Here is a 24,171-nt window from a genome sequence, read left to right on the forward strand (position 1 = left end):
TTATAGGACTATTTTTCTTTGCCAAAGAGAAGAAAGTCGCAGCACATTTAAGACCGCGAGCCCTTTTTCTGCTTTCTAATCAAGTTAGATGAAAGTAACTGACACCAATTGGATGGGTCTGATGGAGAGATCAATTACCTGATTCTCAGCAAAGGGAGAGAGATGGAGAAAACAGAAAAGCAATAAGGAACAGGTGGACAGATAGATTGTTAGAGACGGACAACCTCTTAGTATCCATCACTTTCATCATTTAGCACACACGTACACACACCAAAATGTAGTAACTGAGTTATACAGACGGTGAATGTGAGTATTATAATACAAGAAATTAGATGATCTCAGTTTGGCTACATCATTAATACACCTTGTGTTAGCTAGTACCAGACTTAATAACGCCATATAGATAAATGAACTTACAGCCAACGTGGTGCTGCTGCCGACGCGGTTTTCACAGCTCAGCCTCTGGCTTTTCTCATCTGAAGGACTGTTGGCCATGAAAGCCCTCTGGATCACACGCTTTGGGGTCTTGGTGAAAGAAAACGCTCTTGTCACCTAGTGCGCGCGCACACACACACACACACACACACACACACACGAAACATCAATAATTTCAGTTTTGTTGGCAGGTCTCTGTCATATTTGTAATGGTAAAAGAAAAAAAAAAACAAAGCTCCACTTTTGTCCACTTGTTGCACCATGAAAACTAACACTTCTAGAACACCTGCTCTTCATCTTTGTCATAGGCGCCGCATGATATTTTTGCATTCAACAGGTTCTATTTTCAGCCACTTCATTTTGAGTATCTGTAGCTGTAACTCATTTTGCATTTTCTCTTAGTGTCCATCACTGCTGAAGCCACCTGCATAACTAGAGGATTTATTTCTTCCAAACGCAGTGAAAAAAACCTGTATGCAGTTTTTCTGGCATTGAAGCATCTGTACCAGGCAGAGCATGGGTACAAATATGTAAAAGCTGTCATTATCAAGTACAGTCTGTTAAATGATCACATTTCATTTTTTTAAAAAGGGCAAAGGCCTCAATAATTACAAAAACACTTATGACAAGAAGTGCCCACAACAAAAACCATTGCTCATCTAATGAGCAGGCATTTAGTCAACATCTGGTAATTTGGTGTTCTTTGATTTACATTTTGTTCAATTTGTTAAATCATTATCATATACTGTGTCAAAACTAACATAAATTAGTATATAGAAGGCCTTCCAGTATCCACAATGCTATTACTTTGCAGTTCAATCAAACATGACTGCAGACGTAAGCTTCTTTTTCAAACTAACTTTTTTATTTTGGCCAAAACAAGCTTTTCATCCATTTCTGAAAAATAAAAATCAAGTTGAAAAATGACCATTTTGACACCCTGGAATAAATCCAGCACACACTACAGAAGTGCAAGGAGACGTGTAAGGGACTTCCAGGTTACTACCAGCCATATTAACAACAGTACAGGTGATTGAGATGAAGTAGGTATGTTTTTTGATTTTTATTGGACCATTTCTGGCACTTTCTGATCAACCTGCTTCTGAAGCTTTGCAGCTAGAGAAAACTCCCTGAGCTATAGGTTCAAACATGCAGGGCATCAGCAGAAGAAAATCTTCCACAAAAGCAGGTGTGACATCAGAGAGGGAAACGAGTTGCACGGTTTTTGCATCGTGCTGCTGTCTTTTACTTAGCCCTTTCTATTTCCATCACACCTACTTTACTCTTTAGAACATCCAAAAAAGTAAATAAATAAATAAAAATTGCTAAGAATGCAAGGTTTTATACTCATGTTGCCCATCTCTTTCCTCCCGCTGAGTCAATTTTTGGAGCCTTCCACCAAATATTAATGATAATAATAATAATGATAATGGATTGGATTTATATAGCGCTTTTCAAGGCACCCAAAGCGCTTTACAATACCACTAAAATCATTAATATTTAGGGGTCAATATTGGAAGGGTTCCTTATTAAAAGCCACTTCTTCGACCTTTACCTTTTTAGAGGTTTTCTTGATGGCCCTGGAGGCTTTGCTCAAGGTGCTGTCCATATCCTTGGTGCTGACCTGCAGTGAGTCTGGGTCTGTACACTGAATAAGGTCTTCCTGTTTGCAAGACAAGATGACAAAATACAAAAATAAATAAATAAATAAAAAAAAGATCCAAACTCAGTATAGTAAATCATGACCTGAAGAGTGCAATTCAAGTAATCAGTACAGATGGATACATTTTACTCTGTTGTCGAACTAGTAGGCTGGTATGTGGAGGAGGATTAACACAGTCTTTATTTCCTTCTCTCCCTTACCCTGCAGTGGGCTTTTTAACAAACTGAAGTCCTCTCATTGGTATTCACATTGCAGCTCTGACCCAGTGAAAAAAGCATTAGGAATGCAGCTGTGTGCCGTTTAGGCAGAACAGATGCCAACATCGCCCCCTGCTGAGTACTCTGCAAACTGCAGCATCTCAAATTAACATCTTCCAGTGAGCTCAACAATGCATGAGCTTAATCAACACCAGAGAAGTCTGATTTCTACCATTTTCCACAAGCACTAAATAACTTAATCTTTTATGTAATTTCTCATTTTTGTTTCCATGAACAATAACTACGATATGCATTCCCACATCTAACCGCATGTCATAAACATGCCCTGTCTTCTCATATACAAATGTATGAAACAAATACATTCGAACAAAAAATGTCCTCCATTGCTTTCTTTCTCTTTATGTACGAGTGTGCTGCTTCTCACCGCATCAGCCCTGCAGATGGTGTTGGCTACATGGCGGCAAAGTGTTCGCAGCCAGGCGCTTTTAACCGTTTCCTCTCCCGCCAGTTGGAAGCTGAACAACAAGTTCTCCTGTTCAGTCGGAGGGCGAACCACCAAGGCGAATGCATTCACACACTCTGAAGGGAGGAATTGAAAGAGTGAGACCAGGACAGACAGTGACGGTGCAAGAGGGAAGATAATTAACAGTGACAAAAGTAAGAGGGTTTAAAAAAAGAAAAAAGAAATCAGGCGGTGAGAAGAGAAAGATATAAGAAAGAAAAAAGGAAGATCAAGGGAGTGTGTGGGAAGAGGAGATGGGAGAAGAAACTGTTGAAAAGAGATGAGCAGGAAGAAATGATGGTAACACTTAAGACTGCTGGGGGTGATGGGTTACAGAAGCCAGAGTCATCTTGTGCAAAAGAATATTCAAAAGTTCATCTAATGAGGCTTCAGCGTCCAAGTCAGACAGACTGAGTGGATATCTTCTAAAGTTAGTTAGCTCTGTACTTCTACAGCCAGGGTGTCCTTCTTTAGCTGCAGTGCAAGTAAACAAAGTACTCTCTTAAAAGCAAATGAAGGAAATTGATTATAACAACAAACAGAAGCTGTGATTATTCAGATGGACTGTTTGAGGGAAAAACAACAAATTACATTAATTAATTAAAGATAACTAACATTTTCAGTTAGTTGGAAGCTGACAGTTTCTTTAAAATTTTATCAAGCACGATACAGGATTTTTCAAAAATACAACTTAGAAATGAAATTATTTAATCTTCTGCTCCACTTACGACTGATCATATGGACACTGAGATGACTTGCAGATGAAATGTTAAGATGCAACTGTGTATTTTGCCAATTTTACCTTCTGTGTCTTGCAAGTCCAGCACTCGTCGAATCTGAGACAGCGGCATTAATGCTATGTGTTTCAGGGGGGGCGGTGGTCTCGTCTGTCCCAGCGGACTCTTGAACGTATTGATCACCTTGTGTCGCTTCCTTGCAATCTGTAGAGATGCAGACACCAACTTTGCAGGTAAGTGTGAAAGTCAACTTCAAAGTAACATCCCTTGAGTGTGGGTGCATTTTGCAGTATGTGGGTGAAGCTGCTATCGATTGCTTGGCAATAAATCAATGATGCCTTCATAGAGGTAAACGATGCAACTCATTAATGTCACGTTAATTAGGAGATGAGAAGGAAGATAGAAGAGGCAGAGAAGAAAGGAGGGAGATGTGGGAGAGGATAAAATACAACGCAACATTCCAGGTCAAGAGTTAATCAATGGCTGCTGATGATAGAGAGTAGTGAGGCCACCCATGACAATGGCCATTCTATATATTAAAACACACACAGTGTAGCTGCTGAACACACACAGACAGGCTCATTAGGAGGCGTCACTGACACTTCTGAATCAGCGCAGCCGCTAACCTCGTCTCTTTCATGATTGCCTGCCATGTTCCCATGCTGACCCACTGCTAATTAACACACACACTTTGTGTCAGCAGTGATAGACTGCACATTCCTGATTTGGCAAGAGACTTGCACAGCATATTCTGAGACACGCTGAGAGACTCTCCCAAAACCTCTGAAGCCTTTAGCTTCTTTTTATCTTTATCATTTTTGTTGGGAAACATAACAGCTCAACATATACAGATAAGCAATCTTGGGTGCAAGGGATATTTTAGGAGAATTCTGAAAAGAATATGACAAGACTAAAGTCACAGATGGAAAACACCACTAACAGCAAAAGTATATCTAGCCGGCCCCCTGTGTGACAAAGAATCTGCATCATACTATGACTATGTAACTTTAAACCACGCATTACAGCTGAAAGACCATAACTTCTGCACCGATTACTATTAATGTATCATTTGCTTATTCTTAATCACAATAGCAGACCAACACTTACAATAAGTGTTTTAACAGGGAGTAATTACCCAATTAAAAATACCGACTGCTGCCAGTGCTGCCCCTAGTAGAAACACCTACGGTATCAATTTCAAACTCCACTGTCACCCTATTGTCTCAAGTAGATTCATATAAGTCCAAAAAAACAGACAAAAGAAATGGTAATGTCTGCATCTGAGGCTACGTCCACGGGTATTTTTGAAAACTGAGATTTTCCGTTTTCATTTTAAAAAAAAATAATCCCGTCCACACGTAAATGCAAAAATGAAGCAAAACGCTGCTAGGAACATGCCAAAGCAACAGGTGGCAATATATTCCTATATTTTCCTTCCCAGTGTCGCCGAAGCACTTGCTCATAGGGGTTTTGTCAGTTGTCTTTGTACTATTGTAGGATCTTTACCTTACAATGCAAAGTGCCTTGAAGCAACTGTTATTATGATTTGGTGCTATATAAATAAACCTGAACTGAAATTATTAATTTAGCTGCGAAAGAGCTTTACCTAACAACATATAAATATGAAGAAATGTTTATACATTTTTAATTAAGCCCAAAGGTAGATTTAAATACAGCCTAGGTTTCAGATCTGGTGTGATAAAGGTAACCTTTACACTGACAGTGGGTTCAGGGGTTAATAAGTGTGAATCTGGGTCTTTGAATGACCAAAACTTTAATCGTGTGTTGATGCATTTTCACCTCAAGACAGTCATTGAAGAGGAACAATGTGACATTTTCACCACGGTCACATGGCTGATCTCCCAGAGCAATGGTTTCTACTCGGTAAACGAGGCTACGATGGGAGGACAGCAGGTTGGCCTGGAAAGAGAAAGCACGATAAGTAGCAAGAAGGTGAAGAGAAAAATGGTGAGTGCATGTTAAAGAGGGAGGCAGGCATGTCCAACAGCTCAACTAGCTCATAGTTTAGATGGTAGTAGCCGTAGACAGGCAGCCAATCACAGGCCTGACACAGACGAAGACAAACTGTCAAGGTCCCATTTGCACTTACAGGTTATTTAGACTTGCCAGTGGTTTATTTTTGGTTTCTCTCGAGTCCCTTTAAAATGTTAAATTATTATTATTCTTACAAACCCACTTCCCAAAACATTAGGATGCATTATAAAACAACTACATTTTAACTGCAAAAGTACAAATACTATTGTTCCTCTCCACATGACTGAAATAGACTGCCTGGTCTGTTTAGTGGTTAGGGCCTGCCTTCTGGAGGAAAACTAGAAGACAGACGTTCACCGTCACAATTTTTTTTAAAAAATATTTTTGCATAGAAATGAATTAGTACACAATCTGCACTAAAATGAGTGTAGCAATCACACACAGGTAAACAGCAGCAATCTTCAAACTTACAGGACAACCATCAACTTCATAAACAACATCAAAGATTTGCTTCTGGCCTTCAGTTTTCCTTTTGTCCTCATTAATGTGGCTAAAAAGAGAGACATCAAAAAAAAATGTGATTAATGCTTAAGAAGAAAAGAAAAAAATCAAAATCATTCAGTGGGCCACTGGAAAAAAGCAAAATTGCTTCATAATTTATCAACTGTCTTAGTTTTACAAGGATAGTATTTATTTCCGTTTTAATTATTGATAAAAGTCAATCATAACCACAAATACAGAACACGGCAATTTGCTAACAACTGCAACAAAAAGTTAAGCCAGTTAGGGGAAAAAAAAAGGTCAACAATATATGAAATCATTCCTCCGTCTTGAAGGTCCCTTTAAATGGTATTAAATCATGTTAGTGCTGCATATTTTTCCTTTTATGAATCAGTGTATGCCGATATTGGAGTACTGACAAATACAGTCACTGGAAGCCGGTATTGGATCGATTGTGCGTTCGCTGGACATTTAGGAATGTAATGAGGAGGTGAAGTACTTCGAAATGGTTAGAGAATACATTTCTCTTGGACAAGTACATAACAGAAAATTAAAAACCCAGTTGGCTGTTGGTTAAAATGCTGTTTTGAGCATTAAGAAAAGTTCACAAGGTGGCACTCCACTGAATTCCACCTTGCAGACTACTTCTGCTAATTTCAGGGGATATTATTATAGCCAACTGTTTAGAACATCTGACCCAGTTAAAGCCACATGAGAATGTAAAATGAGACTGGTTATCACAGATGTTTGCACTGTTGGATAGAATGCGTCTCCGGCTGGAGATGATCAAAGTCCAGAGGTGTGACCTTAAAGTTAAACTGCCAAGTCTAATTAATTTAAGTAGCATAACCACGACTATACAAACGGTTTTATTATTCTCTACTATTGCACATTTCATGCTTTACCAGCATACACCTGTATTAAAAGGTAGCTGTGTTTTCAGACTATGGCTCCATGAATATCTGCAGCAGTTCTTCAGATGTGTCAAGATTTAAACAGCTTCAATTATTGCCGAATCTTTACTGAACAATGGTCAATTACTACAATTTGAATATGCATGATGGTCAGGACTCATTATGATAAAAGAGAATTCACAAGAAAGTGTTAAAATGTATAAATGATCAAACAACGCTAGCCGAGAAATTGTCACAAAAGCAAGGTTAAGGTCACGCCAACTCACGTCATGACTTCTTTCAGAGACTCAATTGCTTTCTCCAGTGTTATCTTGTCTGGGTTGTCATCCGATGTATGTTTCTTTATGTCTGGAATAGAGAAAAGAATGGAAAAAATTTCATAAGAAGTAGACGGGAGAGAAGAGATGAAAATCACAGAAATATGAACAGAAAAGAACAGAGGAAGAGAAGTTACAAAAGGGAATCAACAGGACATAAAGAAAAATGGTGGCAGATGTAGACGGGGAAAGATTTAAAAAAAAAAAAAAAAAAAAAAAAGACAAGGAGAGTTGCTGCAAAAAGTTCATCTAAACTATTTTGACAAAGGGTTATATATTTATGCGTTACCATTAAGAAGAAGGGCCACGCTAGGCAGTCTCTGTACTGGTCTTATGAGCAGCTCCACCAGTGTCTGCCTGCCACATTCTGGCTTGGCCTGGTTAATCTGTATAATGGAAGCAAATAAAATTGAAGCTTGATTTAGACTTCTGCTGGTTATTTAAATCCTAATTTACGTGATAACTGGAAAATTTATTCTTAAAAAGTTAATAAAATAAAAGAATAAATAAATAAATAACCAAAACATAAAAAACAAGGACATGTCCACATCACAACACATGTAATAAATGCTATGTCTGTTTTATCTGTTGCTTATATGTTTACATGCACTGGAGAAAGCCAGTTTAGGCCTGGCTCAAGAAGCAGGTTGATCATTCAGAAGGTTGGTGGTTCAATCCCCAGCTCCTCTTGTCTGTAGTCAAGCTTGTTGGAGTATCTCTGGGCATGAGACTGAACCCCAAGCTGCCCCTGATGCAGCCATTGGAGTGTATATGTGTTAAGTTAAAAGAGCTTAGGCACATAAAAAAAAAGTGTTTGTATCAATGTGTATGTGAATGGGTGACTGAAGCTTGTAATAAAAGCATTTTGAGTACTTGAGTAGAAAAATGCTATGCAAGTACTAAACAATTTAATAGTTAGGTAATCTGAGGTGGTGTTTATGTTTTATTAATCTGTGAGCCTTCTTCTGAGAATCTGATTTTCTAAGCCAGCGAAAAGTCTTATATGCATAAGACTGAGGCGTGATTAAAAAATTCTGGAAACAGGCCAGTAAAATTAGGGTGTTTAAGGTCATCTTGTCATCATGTTCAGACAGCATCCAGTGTGCCAGCTTTTGTTATGTTGTTCCCTGGAAGCTCAGTTCTTACCACTTGCACTGTTTGCGCAAGTTCAAGGTCTGCAGTGAAACTGCAACGCAGACAGCCAACATCAGCTTCTGTTTTGAATTCATGAGATGAAATATTGCTGGTGATGTGAGTCTGGTCTCCCGCTACAACCACTGTAATTTTCAGTTGAAGAGTCCAGTTTATAAGCCTGAGGGTAGCACATTAAGTGAAGAGCGACACTGGGAGTATGGTCACATTATCTCTTTTTTTTCCCCCCTCTCAGCATTCGTTGTGCACTGTGAACTTGTCCCCTTGGGTCAGACTGTCAACAAGAGATTCTACTATAATGTGCAAAATCTACTGGGATGTGACAGTGAACATTCAGAGGAAATAATCTAAACTGAAGGTGTGCGCCATGTTGAGTGCACAATGAAAGCAAAAGTCTTTTATGCATACCAACACAATCTTCACCTCACCACCTGACCCACTCACCAGATTCGGCAAGTTGCAGGGAGGGAGTTGCCTGCCAAATTCTCAAAATTAAAACTCAAGTTGAAGGATCGTACTTTTGATAAAAATTGAAGAGTCAGTGTCAGTCATAGATGGACAGGTGCAAGGGGACATAATGTGACTTCCTCTGAAAGATTTAGTATTTGCAGTGGTAAACAGTCAAAAGGCTGTGGATACAAACATCTGTCACATTTTAATCAAGTTGGGGTTTTTTCATGTATCAGATTTTTTTTTTTGCTCATGTCATGAAATCCACTAGACAGGCAAAAAACACACAAACATAAAAGGTCATACCTTGAGGAATGCATGAAACCGTGGTTTTTGTTTCTCACACCGAACAATGGTCTCTTTGCTCATTTCAAAGAAGTTGACAAAGGGGGGGTAGGCCTTCACCAGCTCTTTAGACTATAAGGAAGGGGAAAAAAGGAAGAGTCACACAGAAGAATAAAGTTTACGTGAGAATCCAAAATACTAGTCTCATTAAGTAATTTGACACACCATGACGCCGATATTATTTCTCTCTGACTTTGACCAGCCTTGACCACCAAGCATGTGTGAACTTTTATAGCATGTATACATCATGTATAAACACGTAGAAACTCACGTATTTCAGAATGATGTTTCCAACACTTCTGTTTTCTGACCAGTCTGTGAGGAGCTCCTCAAGATCATTCTGATCAACAGACCAGAAGGTTAACAACAAAACTTTTCTCCGATTTTTGCATAAGACAAACGTTTGGGGATACATTACCTTTATTCTGGTATGAACTTCATAGATGTCTGGGATGCTGCCAAATATTGTCTTAATCTCCTCTTGAGCCAGGATAGGTCCACCCACCTGTCCCTCTTTTTCCAATGGATGCTTGAAAAGCTAAAGATTAAAGTAAATATGGGAAATACTTTATTATACACCATGAAGAACCAAGAATGATTCACATGTCAAAAGATCAAAGACCAACATTTTAGATGAAATGACAATCCAGAGCAACGTACCCAGAGATGGGGATATTTTCTGGATATTATTTTTCAATTGTCTTCTAATCATACATGAAGAAAATGGCTTGAAGCTTTAGTATTTTCAAGCTTTTATGCCATCATGTTGTGTCCAAGTTAATTCATGTAAATGTGAACATCACTTGTGAGAAAAAACAGAAAAGGTATAATACATTTTATCTTTATCTGTTTTTCCCATCTCCAATCAACTGTGCTATTGTTGTTTCAGGTTGAAAAATGAAATCCAATTATCTATAAATACTAAAGAAAAAGAAACATGACCCAACAATGAAACATGCCGTAATAAACAGCACTACATCTTTTTTAGGCATGCATGAAATTCTGAATCTCTGGATAATGGAGTCAGTTTCTGCTGTTTTTCTTTGATAAAGATAAAAAAAAAAAAAAAAAAAAAAATCACAGTGGAGGAGCCACAGAAGCAACCTGAAGGTAAGCAACATCAAAATGGAGGAAATCCAAAGAAGATAAAGAAAAGAAGCAAAAAAAGAGTAAAAGATTCTCAAGCGGAGACAGAGAGAGAAATGGTCAGGCAGGTCATTTTCTCCCTCACTGGTCAGCTGTCTGACTCTCTGCTGGGACCAACTGATAAGACAGGCCAAGTTGCAGCTTGCAAATACACACATACAAACCTTTAATGATTATAGTTTAGCCTCAAACTGTCGCCAGGGACAACACACAGGTTGACCTGAGGGGGAAATATTAGAACTGTGCACACCATGTGAACACAGACACACACTTACCTGTAGGATTGTGCTTAAAATGTCTACATAGTTGCTTTCAGTTTGGTAGAGCTCCTTGGAGACCTGCCACCTGGCTGACTGCTTGGAGAGAACCGGAGTTGAACTCTTAGAAGGCTTCGAACTCTCTGGAGGAACAAAGAAGCCAGGCAGGAAGACATAAGGTTATAATGGTGCACTGAAGTACAGGCAGAGAGTGCCAGATGTCCATTCACTATCATAGCTTGTTAACAACTATAACTGACTGAAAACAAAATTATTATTATTATTATAAATATTTTTTATGTACTGCAATTCTGTTGTGCGGGTTAATGGCACAATGTATGTAATGGAATGAAAAGTATGTAAATGCAAAAACACAGTTTATAGGTTTTTAATAGGTTTTGGTTTATTCATGTTGGTACACAGAGTTAATAAATATATTTATTTGACTTTAAAGAATTATTTCCTTTGACATGGCCTGGCTGACCTCATTGGTCTTTACAAGCCAGTGCTCTCAACGTTAGAGAACATGCCGTTTGCCAAATCGAGAGTCAGACGTTCACACAAAACGTGTCTTACATTGCTCTGTGCTGACTGTGAAGACGACCTCCTTGAGAAATTTCTTGGCATTTTTCCTAAAACTGAGATATCAGAAGCTGAACGTCCCAGAGCTAAGCGGTTATGTTTATGTCTGCCAATGGCTTTTTCCCCCCCCATCTGACATCTGTTACATGTTCTGCTTTTATCTTATCCCCCCAAACACTTTAAGCCAAATTAAAGTATTAAACTATGCTCTTTAGATGAAGGTACTGCATTGAGTGGAAGTAAGGCTAGTATTTTCTAATATTTGGTGACTAGTCAGTTGCAGTGCTTAAGATTTTCATTTTGTATACAATGATACTTGTAATCTCTTCATTATGGGTTTTTAATAGTTAAGCCATGCACAGTTACACTATCCACTGAGCTATCCAGAAATTAAACCTTGGCTTGTTTGAGGGTGACAAACTGGTGACTGGTGACTACTTCACATTTGTACTCCTTTACACTCAGCTGGCCTGGGAGTGATTGAGAATATAACTAAAAAAATCAGAAACAATTTGGTTGTGTTACAGATAAAAACCAACTACATTACCGTAAAAGCAGTTTGTCATCCATCAAACAATAACTTTGTAATAGCTCTTAATTAATGCCAACCACTATCCCCACTGTCCTGCTCAAAATCCAAACCTCCATAAGTTCCCTGGTGCTGCTCTTCTTCTGGTTGTTGACAAGCATTTGTAGTCAGATGGGACCTTTTTCTCCTCTCCTCCCTGTCTGTCCTACTCCTTTCCCTGGTTTTCCTTCTTCCTATCCTAGTCTTGGCCACAAAACTTTCTCCTACTCTGTCTTCTGGAAATAAGAAGAGTTGTGTACAGTTTTCATCTGAAGAAAGAAAAACTCAACTAAAGCACAACTACGGTGGGAAAAACAAACGCTGCCTGCAGGGATCCATTAATATTTAGCAAAATGTATATATGACATAATTGCTTAAGAGTTGCATAAAAGAGACTGTCATCCATTCTCCCATCAATACCTGCCAAAGCCTTGCATGTCTCTGGAGTATTAGAGATGTCCAGCAGTGAACCAATAGACAACGAGTGCTCTGCTGACGGTCTTTTGCGCGGAGGGAAGGGAGAGATCTCTGTTTCTTTGGTGAGCTGAGCCAATGTGTCCTTCAGACGTCGACGCTTACGGTTACTGTTTGGGGTGGTGAGGGAAAGGAGGGACACTGCTTTCTTCATAGCTGGGCTGTCATTCTGAAGTGCAGAGAGGAAAAAGAAAGCTCATGGTAAACACAAAGCAACCTATGTAAAAACTAAAGAATGAAAAGGTCATGAACATTTCTTGCAAATTATGAAATGAATGAGAAGTACAAAAAGGCCAGTATGGATCATCTACACTTAATCTTATCCCTCATTTCTATGTTGCATGTGGAAAGGTACACTGAGATTTTACAGTTCGTCATGAACACTTTCTGGAAGTTGTCACAGTTTTTTGACACAACAGTCGCTTCCTCGATATTGTGAGGAAGTCCAAGATGAAGCACTGATTGTCATGTAGGGCAGCCATGGTTTTTAAATGTTCAAATAATTATTTATTTGTTTGTTTTACAGCTTCAGCTAGTTTTGTGATAATACTGTGTAATCTGGATCCAGCATAAAGCTTGAGAGTGATAGGAAACTCCATAATGAAGTGAAAGGGGTAAGAATTAATATGGCAAGACTTAACCCTTGTATGGTGTTCGGGTCTGTGAGACCCGTTTTCAGTTTTTCTCAAAAGAAAAATTTAACAATTAATTATTTTTCAAACTGAAATTCATTGGCTTTGGCTTATTTTCTGTGAAGAACATAAATCCGAACTAATTTTCAATGACCTCATACTGTACCTCCCCCCACGCATTTACATTACATACAAGGTGTTCGGGTCCACTGGACCCAGGCCTAATAAAAGTGTTGAAAGTGTAGGTCCTGTGTTCCTACACTCTGTCTTCCTCCTTTCTGGTGCTGCTGATAGTGTTTTCTTCCCCTCCTGCTCCCGCACAAAGTTGCAACATTGTTGTCTGCTCTTACATTCCCACACATTTTACCCTCTTTCTTGAGGGATCCAAATTTTATTTTCTCATTCCCTGTCCCTCCTGCTAATTAGGGGCATAATACTATAAATAAGACTTTGCCAGTGTGGTTCGTTATCACAACTGATCAAGATGGCAAAAGATTATCTGCTGCGAGGGCCATCCAATTGATTTTGGAAGAGAGAGGAGCTTCGGATGATGATGTTGACAAAGAGGTTTCAGAATATTTCACATTTCTGAAAATTCAGAGTCTGACAGTGACTTTGAAGAAGAGGATGAGGTTGAGCACCATTTAGTAACAAAACGAAGACGAGTACCCCATCTGCAGCCAGCTTCAGGACCAGAACAAGCCCACCAGACAGCAAGTGAAGGAATATGGATGTCAGTAACTGGTGAAATTGGATGGTCTTCTTGCCCAAGAAATGCAGAGCTGTTACTGTGATAAGCCAGGGCCAACACGGCTGACAGTTACTCATGTGCAGGACATCAAGTCTTCATTTGAGCTTTTCATCCCAGATTCCATCCAGAAAATTATTCTGGATTGCAGTAATCTAGAAGGAAGGTGTGTTTTTGGAAAGAAGGAAGGAGATGGACCAAATTCATCTAAGAACCCCAAAGGCCTACTTTGGGGTTCTTATCCTTGCAGGAGTTTTCAGGTCCAAAAGGGGAATCGACAGAATCCCTGTGGGATGCAGAAACCGGCACGAACCTTTCCATGCATCAATGTCTCTGGAAAACTTCCACAAAATTTCCAGGATTATCCGTTTTGATAACCGAGACGACAGACCAGCTCGACGGCAGAGAGACAAGCTAGCTGCCATCAGGACAGTGTGGGATAAGTGTGTGCACCACCTCCCCCTGTCTTACAACCCTGGGCCTAATGTCACCATTGATGAGCAGCTGATCCCATTTAGTTGTGAAACATATTGCTTCACGTGTAAATGTGTTGTGTCTTTCCACTCACTCCACTTGATTATAACTGATTTATTTTTATAACATTTTATAAAAAAAAAAAAAAAACGAGAAGCACATTAATTCATAAATATGATCTAACAAAGGTAAAGGGAAAAAATTAACCATGTTTGCTGTTCATATGGTTTGTAATTGGGATGAAGTGAACATCTGTTGAGTAATTTAACATAAAATTGTTTGATAGTGTTAATTTCAAAAGCCAAAACTCTAGCGGGTCCACCAGACCCATGAACACTGGCTGAGTAACAAAAATATGAACACCACACAAGCAAGCTAAAACCATCAAACTAACAAAAATTAAGTATTTAAACAGGAACAGGGACAATGTAAACAAATAAAAGAGCTTAGAATTAAAAAACAAATAGGAGAACTGTTTCTAAATACTGGCTGTATGCTGTACTTGCACATCTAGAAAAAAAAAAATCCTCCATTTACCGTTTGTTGTCTTACATAAATATTGTGTACATAATTTTTGCTTTTATAGATACGCAAATAATAATTTAATAATCATGTACTCACCTTCTCATAGAGGTACATGGATTCTCCAGCTCGAGCATCCATCTGAATACTTCCCCAGAACCACTGCGAGAAGAAACAGCAGTTTTTATTGACCCGAGTTAGGACAAAGACAGAAAAAGATTAACAATACTTAATATCGTACCCTTTCCTTTGAAACCAATAAAACTGACAAAGTAAAGAAAATGATACCACTATATTGACTGTGTAGTTAACAATACAGGCAAACCAAGTTATGTAGGTGATTTAACCTTTTCATCCACTGGAAGAGGAACTCTATTTTTCACCCCCTCTCTGACAGCATCGGAAGGAAAAGGGGGGAAGCAGAGACAGTATTGACTGAGATTTAACCTTAACAGAATCCTGATCAGATAATTACTCTGTTTCAGAGCATTCATTATTTTGCTCTGGTGTCCCTGTCCTCCTGCAACATAACCCTAGTGGACACTAATTATTCAGCCATGTCTGGACAGTCTTAGCCACTACCAATCAAACTTGTTTTTGTCTTGAAGTTGCACAGAAACATTACTGTGTGTATGAGATGCTGTTCTGAACTTTTAATAGCTTGTTGGGTGATGTTAAGCAGCTTTAGTAGTTGATCTCAAGAATAACAACAAAACATGGCAGCAAACAGAGAAAAAAAAACTTAAATGTGCAGTTTAGAGCAAATTGAAGGCAGAGTTTAATGACATATAAGGCTGACCAATGAGAAGTAGTAATAATAGAGTAATGACTACCTGTTACCTTGAGTAATAGCTTCTTCTGGGTCAGAACATCAGTACGTTAAAAAGCATCAAAGCTAGTGTGATCCCATCAGTAGATAGTTTCTAGTCTATAATGTGTGTCATTCCATGATAATGTCAATAATTATCCAAGGCTATTTTAAGTAAAAATCAATGCCAAAGACTAGAAAATAAACATATAAAGGCCTACCTCTTGTTTGACCACAAATAGGTTCTTGGAGGGAGAAAATGGTAGCTCCTTTACCAGGTTTTCCTCCACAACCATGTGCGTACATCTTTCATTTCCAACCTCAAGGTACGTGCCACCTTTCATGAAGAAAAACCAGGAGATTATATAAATAAAATGCACACAACACTAAATCCTTATCACAGATTCATTCTGGAACATAAGACAATAACCTCTAAATTACAGTCAGGGTCAGAAAGACTCAGTCATATGGAGCCAGTCTGGGATTACAGACAAGAAACTGTAGAAAAACTGCACAAGTTCTCCACACGGCTTTAAACAAAAAACCTTCCTGTAGTAGAGGGTGCTCAAACTGATTTTAAATGTCTTTAGTGTACTTTGTATGAAGCTTTCATAAAATGTGGCACTGACCGTGTTTAAGAGTCCTCTCTTCCATGTTGGCCTTCTCTTCCTCAGAAAACCCCAAAAAACTGAGAACGCAGTCCTGAAACGGGGGCACTTTGAACTCAGTTCGAAACTCCTCGTCACCTGCATGGAAATTTCTTCACAAAAAATAAAATTAATAATGACTTTACTGCACTGAACAGTATGTGCAGTAAGTAACAGTAGTGTGCGATGCAATTAAACATAAAATAATTATCTAATGGCTCCTTAACTAACACTGATATGCAAAGTATATAATAGGTGACATGAATCATGCATAGCAATAAGTAAACAAGACAGTTTTACAATTATCCCCTCTGGGCACATAGCAAAGTAATAAACATCCGCTTGATGCCCTGACATGGCTTATTATCAGCCAATTTGAACTCTTGTCAGCACTGCCATCATGAAGACAGTGGTGGAACATGCTTGAAACAATTCAGAAACAACAAAGCTTGTTAGCTTGCACTGGTTTTATACCATTTCAGGATGGGAAAAATCACATTTAGATTTTTCTTTATGGTGGGGGAGGGATACATATACAGTGGTCCCTTGCTATAACGCGGTTCACCTTTCGCGGCTTCACTGATTTATTTTTGTGCAATTATGCATGATTTTTTTTTGTAACAGCACATTGTGTTCTGCGTCCCGATTGGCTGTAGACCATTGTCAATCAATCTCATCCCTGCCGTGTCTCCTGTAAAGTACAGAATGTGTTCAGCTTGTCAAATTTACATAAAGATCTTGGCCAGGTCTCCCTTGAAAAAGAGGTTTTTAATCTCAATGGGATTTTCCTGGTTAAATAAAGGTTAATAAATAAAAAAAGATTCGATCACTAGCAGTGTGACTCTGAAGTGCTATATGTGCTGTATGTTTGCAAGTTTTCTAACCAACCAAAGAAGATGCTAACCATCGCACAAAAAGTTGGACTTCTGGACATGCTAAAGGAAGGTAGAAGTTACCATATTTTTCAGACTATAAGGCACACCGGATTATAAGGCGCATTAAGCGAAACAAAACAGTCAGAAAAGTCAAACTTTACTTAACTCATTCTTCTTGCTTCCGCTACTTCCATACCATTGATTCACAAGGTTTTTAACTTTGTTTAAACAAGAGAGAAAAGTGTGAAAATGTTCGTGCCTGTCTGAGAAAAGTATATAAAGTGTGTAGTCAGGGGTTTTACAGCCTTCAAACATCTATAATGATCGTAAAAAATAAAGCTGGCTACTTCGCGGATCTCACCTATCACGGGTCATTTTTAGAACGGAACTCCCACGAGAAACGCGAGACCACTGTACATGTTTTTTAGTTCACAGGCTTTTGTAGTTTAATTAAATACCATGTTACTTTCTTAAATTCCTCCTGTTTACTTGATAAGCATTGTGAGCTGCCAATTAGAGTGAATCTTCAGAGCAGGAGGATGATGATTATTTTAGCCAGCTGCAGGGTTTGAGTCCCAGCTCTAGGGCGAGATTCTCTTCGGGGAAGCAGCTACTAGAATTGGTGACGATCACCACAATAGCAACCTGGCTAGCAGGCCAGCTGATCGTTGAAAGCCCAGAGAGGATGGGCTGGCACTAGCTGGTTACCTGCTTTACCAAAGTACTGCATGTGTTGGAAGCACATGTCCTTTACATGGTATTCAACATTCAACTTACACATCATCTCTTCTTTCCCAGGCCTTAAGAATCCATGATGGAGTGAGGATGGGTGTCCCCATGCACACTGCCAGCTAAGGACAAAACACAGCAGAGGAGAACACAAATGGGTAATTGGTGAATAAGAAATGAGGCAGAAATGACAGAAATAACAAAAAGAAGGACATGACATTCATCTAGGCACAATTTTGCAACTAAAAGACCGTCAAATAGCTCTGCTGTCACTGATAACAGCATAACTACCTCTCCCATCTGTTTTCATTACTCCTGATCGCCCTGTCACTCAGAACCACAATACAAAACGCGACAGGTACAAACATTTTCTACTTCAGGCACAATATAAAAAAAGTGTCTGGGGTTGAAACAATTCAGTTTTTTTCTTTAAGTTAGCGTCACACTTTCAAATGGAAAACAGCCTTGACTGCCTCTCACAACAAGTTCACTGCATTTTGTCTTTTCTGCTAGAACAAAATGTACCCTTCACAGTACTTTGAGAAAGAAAAGCACAAAACAATGAAAAAATTAACTGAAAAGAGGAAATAACAGTGAAGGAAGAGAAAAGGAAGAAATGGATTAATAAGAAAATAATTGTGAGGATGACTAAAAGCAGAACAGCATCAAGCATCTGTTCATCCGAGCGGAAAAACGACAAGAATGACAAGTGTCAACCTATTCATCCGCCCACCCATCGATCTCTATTTATCCCCACGGAGGGCACAAAACAGAGAAAACTGCTGTTTAACTGCAATTAAATTACAACTTTCTGACAGACCCAGACATTAGGATTCAAGCTAGGTTGCAGGGGGGCATCACATCAGTCCTGCTCATTCTATTTATTCAAGCAGAGAGCAGTGTTTCACAGTCAAAAGAAGTGGTGTACAATGAAAAAGCCAGGAGGAAGAAATAAGTCACTCAAGTCTCTCTCTATCTCTATATCTCTATCTCTCTATCTATATATATATATATATATATTTGCTTCAATTATTTTGGTATCTTGACTTCAGTTTGACATATAGCTCTGTTTTCAGTTGCAAAAAGGGGAGATTTTGTTCCCCATGTTTAGGGTAACATAATTATTCTATTTTTATTTTTTTAATCCTTCTAGTTAATGCATCAAAACAATGACAATTTAGCAGAAAGTATAATAAGTTTGTTAGCTTTGCAAAAGCTGTAAATAATGTTCCTGTCTTCTAAACATGTATTCTAATGGAGTCAAGAACATGTGCGTAGGCTCCATCATTTCCATGCAAGCCTTGATGCGTTATTTTGAGCACCAGGGCAATGAGTCGCCAGCTCCCCAGTTTAAGGCTACTTAATGCAAATCAGGGGCATCCAGCAGAATGTGACGCCTCCGGTTACTCACAATAACCACTGAAGCTAGACACTGCAGAACTAAACTGAAGATCGATTCAGAAACTTCATGCCTTATTTCTGAGTTGTTTTTTATTTTGTAAGAAAATGATTCACTGTGTTTTCTTTGGTTTCAGAGTAGGGAAAAATTTGCCAGTTATCTCTCTTGATAGTATTTGGTGGTGGTTCACCTATCAAGTCTCCAAAAGCTAGAAAGTGAAGTGTTCCTTTGCAGAAAAAAGGCCCCTTTGGAAGTGCTGTCTCTTAACAGGTTTAAAAAAAAAAAAAAAAAAAAAAGCAACAAAGAGTATATAATAGGTTAAGAAGTTTGTCAATTAATGCTCATCCCTTCAACACACTGCAATTAATATTGGATGCACAGAGAGTAAAAAGACAGGAGGGGAAAAGTATATACAAACCCTGTATTTCTCTCCATGAGTGGAGTATGCAACAAGATGAGTGACCTTTGTGCTAAAGTCTTTCCGTATGGTCCCACCCATGTGATGAACCAGATTCACCAAGTTTTTCTACAAAAACAAAGAAAAACCACAAGGTCAACACAAAAATTAATATCAAGGTGGGAAAGGCCAGAAGTTCTTTAATCTAATTTACACCGTATCAGATGATAGCAGAAACTACTTTGGCCTCACACACCACGTGTAAAGTGTTGGATAGAAATTTAACTTTTCTACTTAAAGAGGTTTTTGTTTTTTTGTCTGTTTATTAGCAGAACTACAAACAGATAGTGCCATGTATATGCTTCATGAACTCACCATTTCCTCTTTGTTCCTGAATCCAGTGAAACACAGAGACAGGTTTAACATGGTGGTGGAGTAGAGAGGTCGACATGAAAACTGGAGAGGCTACGATAAGGAAACAGTAAAATTAAATAGTGGAATTAATAACAAATTCGAATTTTAAGTTTTCCTTTAACAATATTTAAACATTATCTACAACACAAATTGTGCCAGAGCATGCAGGATGCAATGGTTAAGTAAAAGTGACTACTAATTTCAGATAGCAGCCTGTTGTAACTGCACAATAGCTTAACATCATTTCCCTTGTCATCAGGTACACCTCGTTCATGCTCTGAATTGTAGTCATGCATGTGTGCGCTGTCTTCAACTGACAAATGCACTCCGTCTTGTTGATAGCAGCCACAGTCGGGGCATATCGTTCGACAACAGTATCCTGTGTGAAGTCTGTCAGACAGACGGCACAGCAGGGAGGAGCTGCTCCTGTTCATCATCCTGTTCTGAGTCACAATGCAATTTCTGCATCCTGCTTTTTTAAATCAAGTTCCATTTCAGGGCCATCTCCGTTGGATCCCCCCCACACAACAAACAGACAACATATTTCCCCGAGCGAGGATTTCAGAGTGAAGACGTAAATATCTGCTGAATTCCAGAAGCCATGTTTTAGATGAAGCTGAGGAGATGCTGTTCTAGAGAAAATGAAGTGAACTGTTTCTTGATTGCATAATATTGTCAGCAAATCTACACGGACACTTTTTATGCCCCACAACCTTTGCATAAAATCAATCTGTTGTCAATCAAAGACTCACTTCATCCTTCGCAGCACAGTGCAGCACAACAGGAGGCCCAACAATGCGGTGTTCATGTTTGTAGAGGTAGTTGTATTCAGGAGAATCAAATTGTGTGAGAACAAACACCGTCTCAAACTCAGTGTTCTCTCCATCCCCAAACTCCTGGACGCTATCTGTCATTATGAATGGGGTGTTGATGTCCTGAATAGGAAGAACAACAAAATGAAGTTACAGATCAGTGTGTGGCAGACTGGTGAAGTCTAATGTGTAATTCAGAAGCACAAAAACACTACATATAGGCTTGTTAGTGTTTAGGTCTGTTAGTGAGGTTTAATAATTTTAGTCCAAGTTAGCTGATCCAATGAACTGAAAAAAATAACTTTTTGTTTCTTCAATAACAAGAAATTTTGGTCTTTACAGCTAATCTTAGAAGAAATATCGGCACAACTGTAACACCAACCCTAGCCCTTACTGATATATGTTAACAGGTTGCTATGACTCTAAAATAATCAACTGGTCAATAGAAACACTCAGAGAATACAAAGTGTTTCTGGGAAATCTTGGATCCTGCCATTTATTTAGCAGCAGTAAAAAAAATTGCTCTGCTTAGACTCAATAAACACAACAAGTCTTATTAACTCCCATTCAATGGCACATTTACATGATCTTGTAGAGGTGAGGCTCTATAAAACATATGAGACATACATCAGTTAGCCATACCATCAAATGCAAGCCGAAAGGTACAAAACCTCCAAAAATGTGTGCATTTTTGTTTTTTGGGGTTCGTTTGCTTGTTTTTGCCCCATCGACACTGGAGGAGAGAGCGAATTGTAATTGCAAGTTAACAGTTTGGCTTACTCATACATATTTACTCCATTGTTAAACCTGCCTGTTACAAACAAAAACAAAAAATCCAGTTGATGAAAAAATACTAAAGTCATACTTTCTTTCAAATGTTACTATCTATCTATCTATATACACATTAGGGGCGCAACGATACACAAAATTCACGGTTCGGTACTTTGGTGTCACGGTTCAATATTTTTTTCGTTACAAAAAAATGTTCATGCCTTTTTAATTTGTCATTTATTATAAATATATTATTATAAATATATATTTTAACTCAAAAGTACAGTTTTTAAATTTAATGTTGCTGAAACAACAAAGTAATAAAAAAAAAAAAAAAAAAAAATCTATCTGATCGAGGAATCACTCATCTTTGGAAAAGAGAGTTTATTACAGAGAAATGGCTCTTTCCAAAATAAAAGCTATACTATACGCTTCTTCTGGGCTATATTCTCAGCAGCATATTAAACATATCAGGTCCCCATGAGGAGAATCATGTGCTAACGGCTGTCTAAATGACTCAGGTAAAGTTTGTAGCATGCGTGCTTGTTGTTTTTGTCGGCTTCCACTTGTCTTTGCACTAGGATGATGTCGGTGTAAATGTGCAGTCATATTTGTTGTGTTCCCACTAGTGCTGTCAGCGTTAATCTGAAATGACCTTAACGCCACAACACGGCAAATCTCCGTTAACGAGCTACCGCGGATCGCCCCGTGCGTGGGGCTGGACGGCCAACACGTTAACGAGCTAACTGCGCTAACGCACCAATTCCCACCCATGTAATTGAGAATTGCATGGCACATCCGACATACTGTTTTACTTTAGTCCATGACGCGCTTACCTTCAGAGTCATAGTCACATGAAAACCAAAATAGTTCCAAACGCCACATCTGAATGAGGGTGGGGGAGGTTCAATTTGCCATGTTGCAAGGAGAGCTTAACTTCTGTCTCCCGAGCTTACCCTGCGCTCAGTGAATCTGCGTTCGACTACTCCGCCTAGGCTGCACTGTCGAGGGCAGATCCACTGAGCGCTCAACACAGACAGCATCGTCAGAAGGAAAGTTGATCAAATAAATTAAAAACATACATATGCATACCGAACCGAAAGCACTGTACCGAACGGTTCAATATCGATACGAGTATCGTTGCACCCCTAATATATATATAAATAAAAAAAATTTGTGCAAGTTACACACTTTCAGAAAGTTGAGTAGAGTACTGTTGATGAGAAAAGAAAATGAGTTTCCCTGAGCTTTAAGACTTCCCAGGTTAATGTAACTGCAGCCTGTCCTGACTCAAGCTCCATAAAGACACAAGGCTGCAATCTATTCATTTCATTGAGAAAGAAAGCAAACTTGCATGTTTCTGAACTTTTCAAACCATGTCTTTAACAGAAGATGACACTCAAAACTCACAGCTTCTTGGGTACATTACTATTAATGCCCCTGCAGGGCATGGTCCACTTATTTTTCTGTGTGCAAACAGATTTTCATAGCACCATTTGCAACTCTAGCGTCTCCATTAACAGCAGGAAATTAACCATTTTCAAATGCCATTGAGGTAAATTGAAAGTATTTGAAATGACTTCATATTATCTCTCAGCCAAGAAGCCGGAATTTGCATTGGAGTGCAAATCTCTATTCCAGTTGCTGATCCAGATCTCAACAATTACATCCCTTATTTTTAAATATTCACCCCACAAATCAATTCCACATCAGTGAGTTAGACATGCACCATGATTGAATGAGTACCCAGTGTGAATTAAGACTCATGCAGAACTTCCCCAAGTTCCCATCAAAGTGTCAGACAGTCACACAGATACGCAGACACTGTACTATACCATATTGACTATAGATTTTATCATCATTTTCTCCTCGGCACCCGCCTCGCCTTTTCTTATCTTTACCACAGGTACCTCCATTACTCTGATGGCCTGTAAAAATCAACCAGTAGGAAGTGGATGTCAAACACTGGCATTTAGATGAAGAGCATTTTTAAAAAAAAAAAAACAAACAAAAAAAACATGAGAAGGACAGAAGGTTGAGACAGAAGACAAATGCATACAAATTAACCCCACATGAGGAAAAACAGAGAGCAAGGCTGGGTTTATGGAAGCAGCAAGGAGCAAGTGAGGAAAAGACAGGGCGGAGTCTGTGTCCTTGCAAAGACAGTGGCTTCAAACAAATATCAGGCTCCAGAGGGGGTAGGCAGGGTGGAAGAAGAAACTTCAGTTAAAAATTAATATAAAGTTCAAAGCCCTATGGGAGGAGGAGAGAGGAGGAGGACAGAAACAGTAAAGACATTGTGGTGGTGGGGGCCTTGTTCTGTGGGATGACTGAGCAATGGCGGCGGGCGGTCAGGCAGGCAATCGGGAGTGCTCTGATGGAGCTGTTGGCAGATGTCTTTGGATGTGGCTGCGCTACAGGATTGGCAGGGAGAAATAGATGATTTAAGAAAGGAGCCTTCAAAAGTGACAGGGCTCAGGAGACCAGGGAAGGAAGTCATTCTAGCAGCACTTAGTCTACAGCCACGCCTCCAAATCACCTTCATATGGTGCTACTCAAAGACTCTGCTATTTCAACTATGCAGCTTACTGAAGCAGACACAAACATGCCCTAGACACATAAATATTCCTATATTCACATTTTTACGGGGTACAGCGTTTTGTTTATTCAACATATTTTTGTTTTGT

At 39.0% G+C, this 24,171-nt stretch overlaps 1 protein-coding gene across 3 annotated transcripts in view; it reads right to left on the reverse strand.

Moving 5' to 3' along the window:
- Positions 1 to 24,171, reverse strand: part of ect2 (epithelial cell transforming 2) — a 38,703-nt gene that overhangs the window by 8,462 nt on the left and 6,070 nt on the right. For all 3 annotated transcript variants that reach the window (XM_085447169.1, XM_085447170.1, XM_085447168.1), the window contains exons 4-24: positions 20,654 to 20,836; positions 19,863 to 19,952; positions 19,509 to 19,616; positions 17,740 to 17,813; positions 16,070 to 16,200; positions 15,662 to 15,777; positions 14,732 to 14,794; positions 12,203 to 12,425; positions 11,857 to 12,018; positions 10,651 to 10,775; positions 9,648 to 9,767; positions 9,501 to 9,569; positions 9,191 to 9,301; positions 7,572 to 7,668; positions 7,232 to 7,313; positions 6,022 to 6,100; positions 5,356 to 5,475; positions 3,621 to 3,759; positions 2,741 to 2,895; positions 1,991 to 2,098; positions 418 to 552 (exon numbers count right to left, since the gene is read on the reverse strand). In XM_085447169.1, the coding sequence (XP_085303295.1) occupies positions 418 to 552; positions 1,991 to 2,098; positions 2,741 to 2,895; positions 3,621 to 3,759; positions 5,356 to 5,475; positions 6,022 to 6,100; positions 7,232 to 7,313; positions 7,572 to 7,668; positions 9,191 to 9,301; positions 9,501 to 9,569; positions 9,648 to 9,767; positions 10,651 to 10,775; positions 11,857 to 12,018; positions 12,203 to 12,425; positions 14,732 to 14,794; positions 15,662 to 15,777; positions 16,070 to 16,200; positions 17,740 to 17,813; positions 19,509 to 19,616; positions 19,863 to 19,952; positions 20,654 to 20,836 (2,490 nt within the window). The remainder of the gene's footprint in view (positions 1 to 417; positions 553 to 1,990; positions 2,099 to 2,740; positions 2,896 to 3,620; positions 3,760 to 5,355; positions 5,476 to 6,021; positions 6,101 to 7,231; positions 7,314 to 7,571; positions 7,669 to 9,190; positions 9,302 to 9,500; positions 9,570 to 9,647; positions 9,768 to 10,650; positions 10,776 to 11,856; positions 12,019 to 12,202; positions 12,426 to 14,731; positions 14,795 to 15,661; positions 15,778 to 16,069; positions 16,201 to 17,739; positions 17,814 to 19,508; positions 19,617 to 19,862; positions 19,953 to 20,653; positions 20,837 to 24,171) is intronic.

The sequence above is a fragment of the Copadichromis virginalis genome, linkage group LG23 (genome assembly GCF_057382275.1).
Source record: "Copadichromis virginalis isolate Kocher_CV1m ecotype Utaka linkage group LG23, C_Virginalis_male_GT1.1, whole genome shotgun sequence".
NCBI lineage: Eukaryota > Metazoa > Chordata > Actinopteri > Cichliformes > Cichlidae > Copadichromis > Copadichromis virginalis.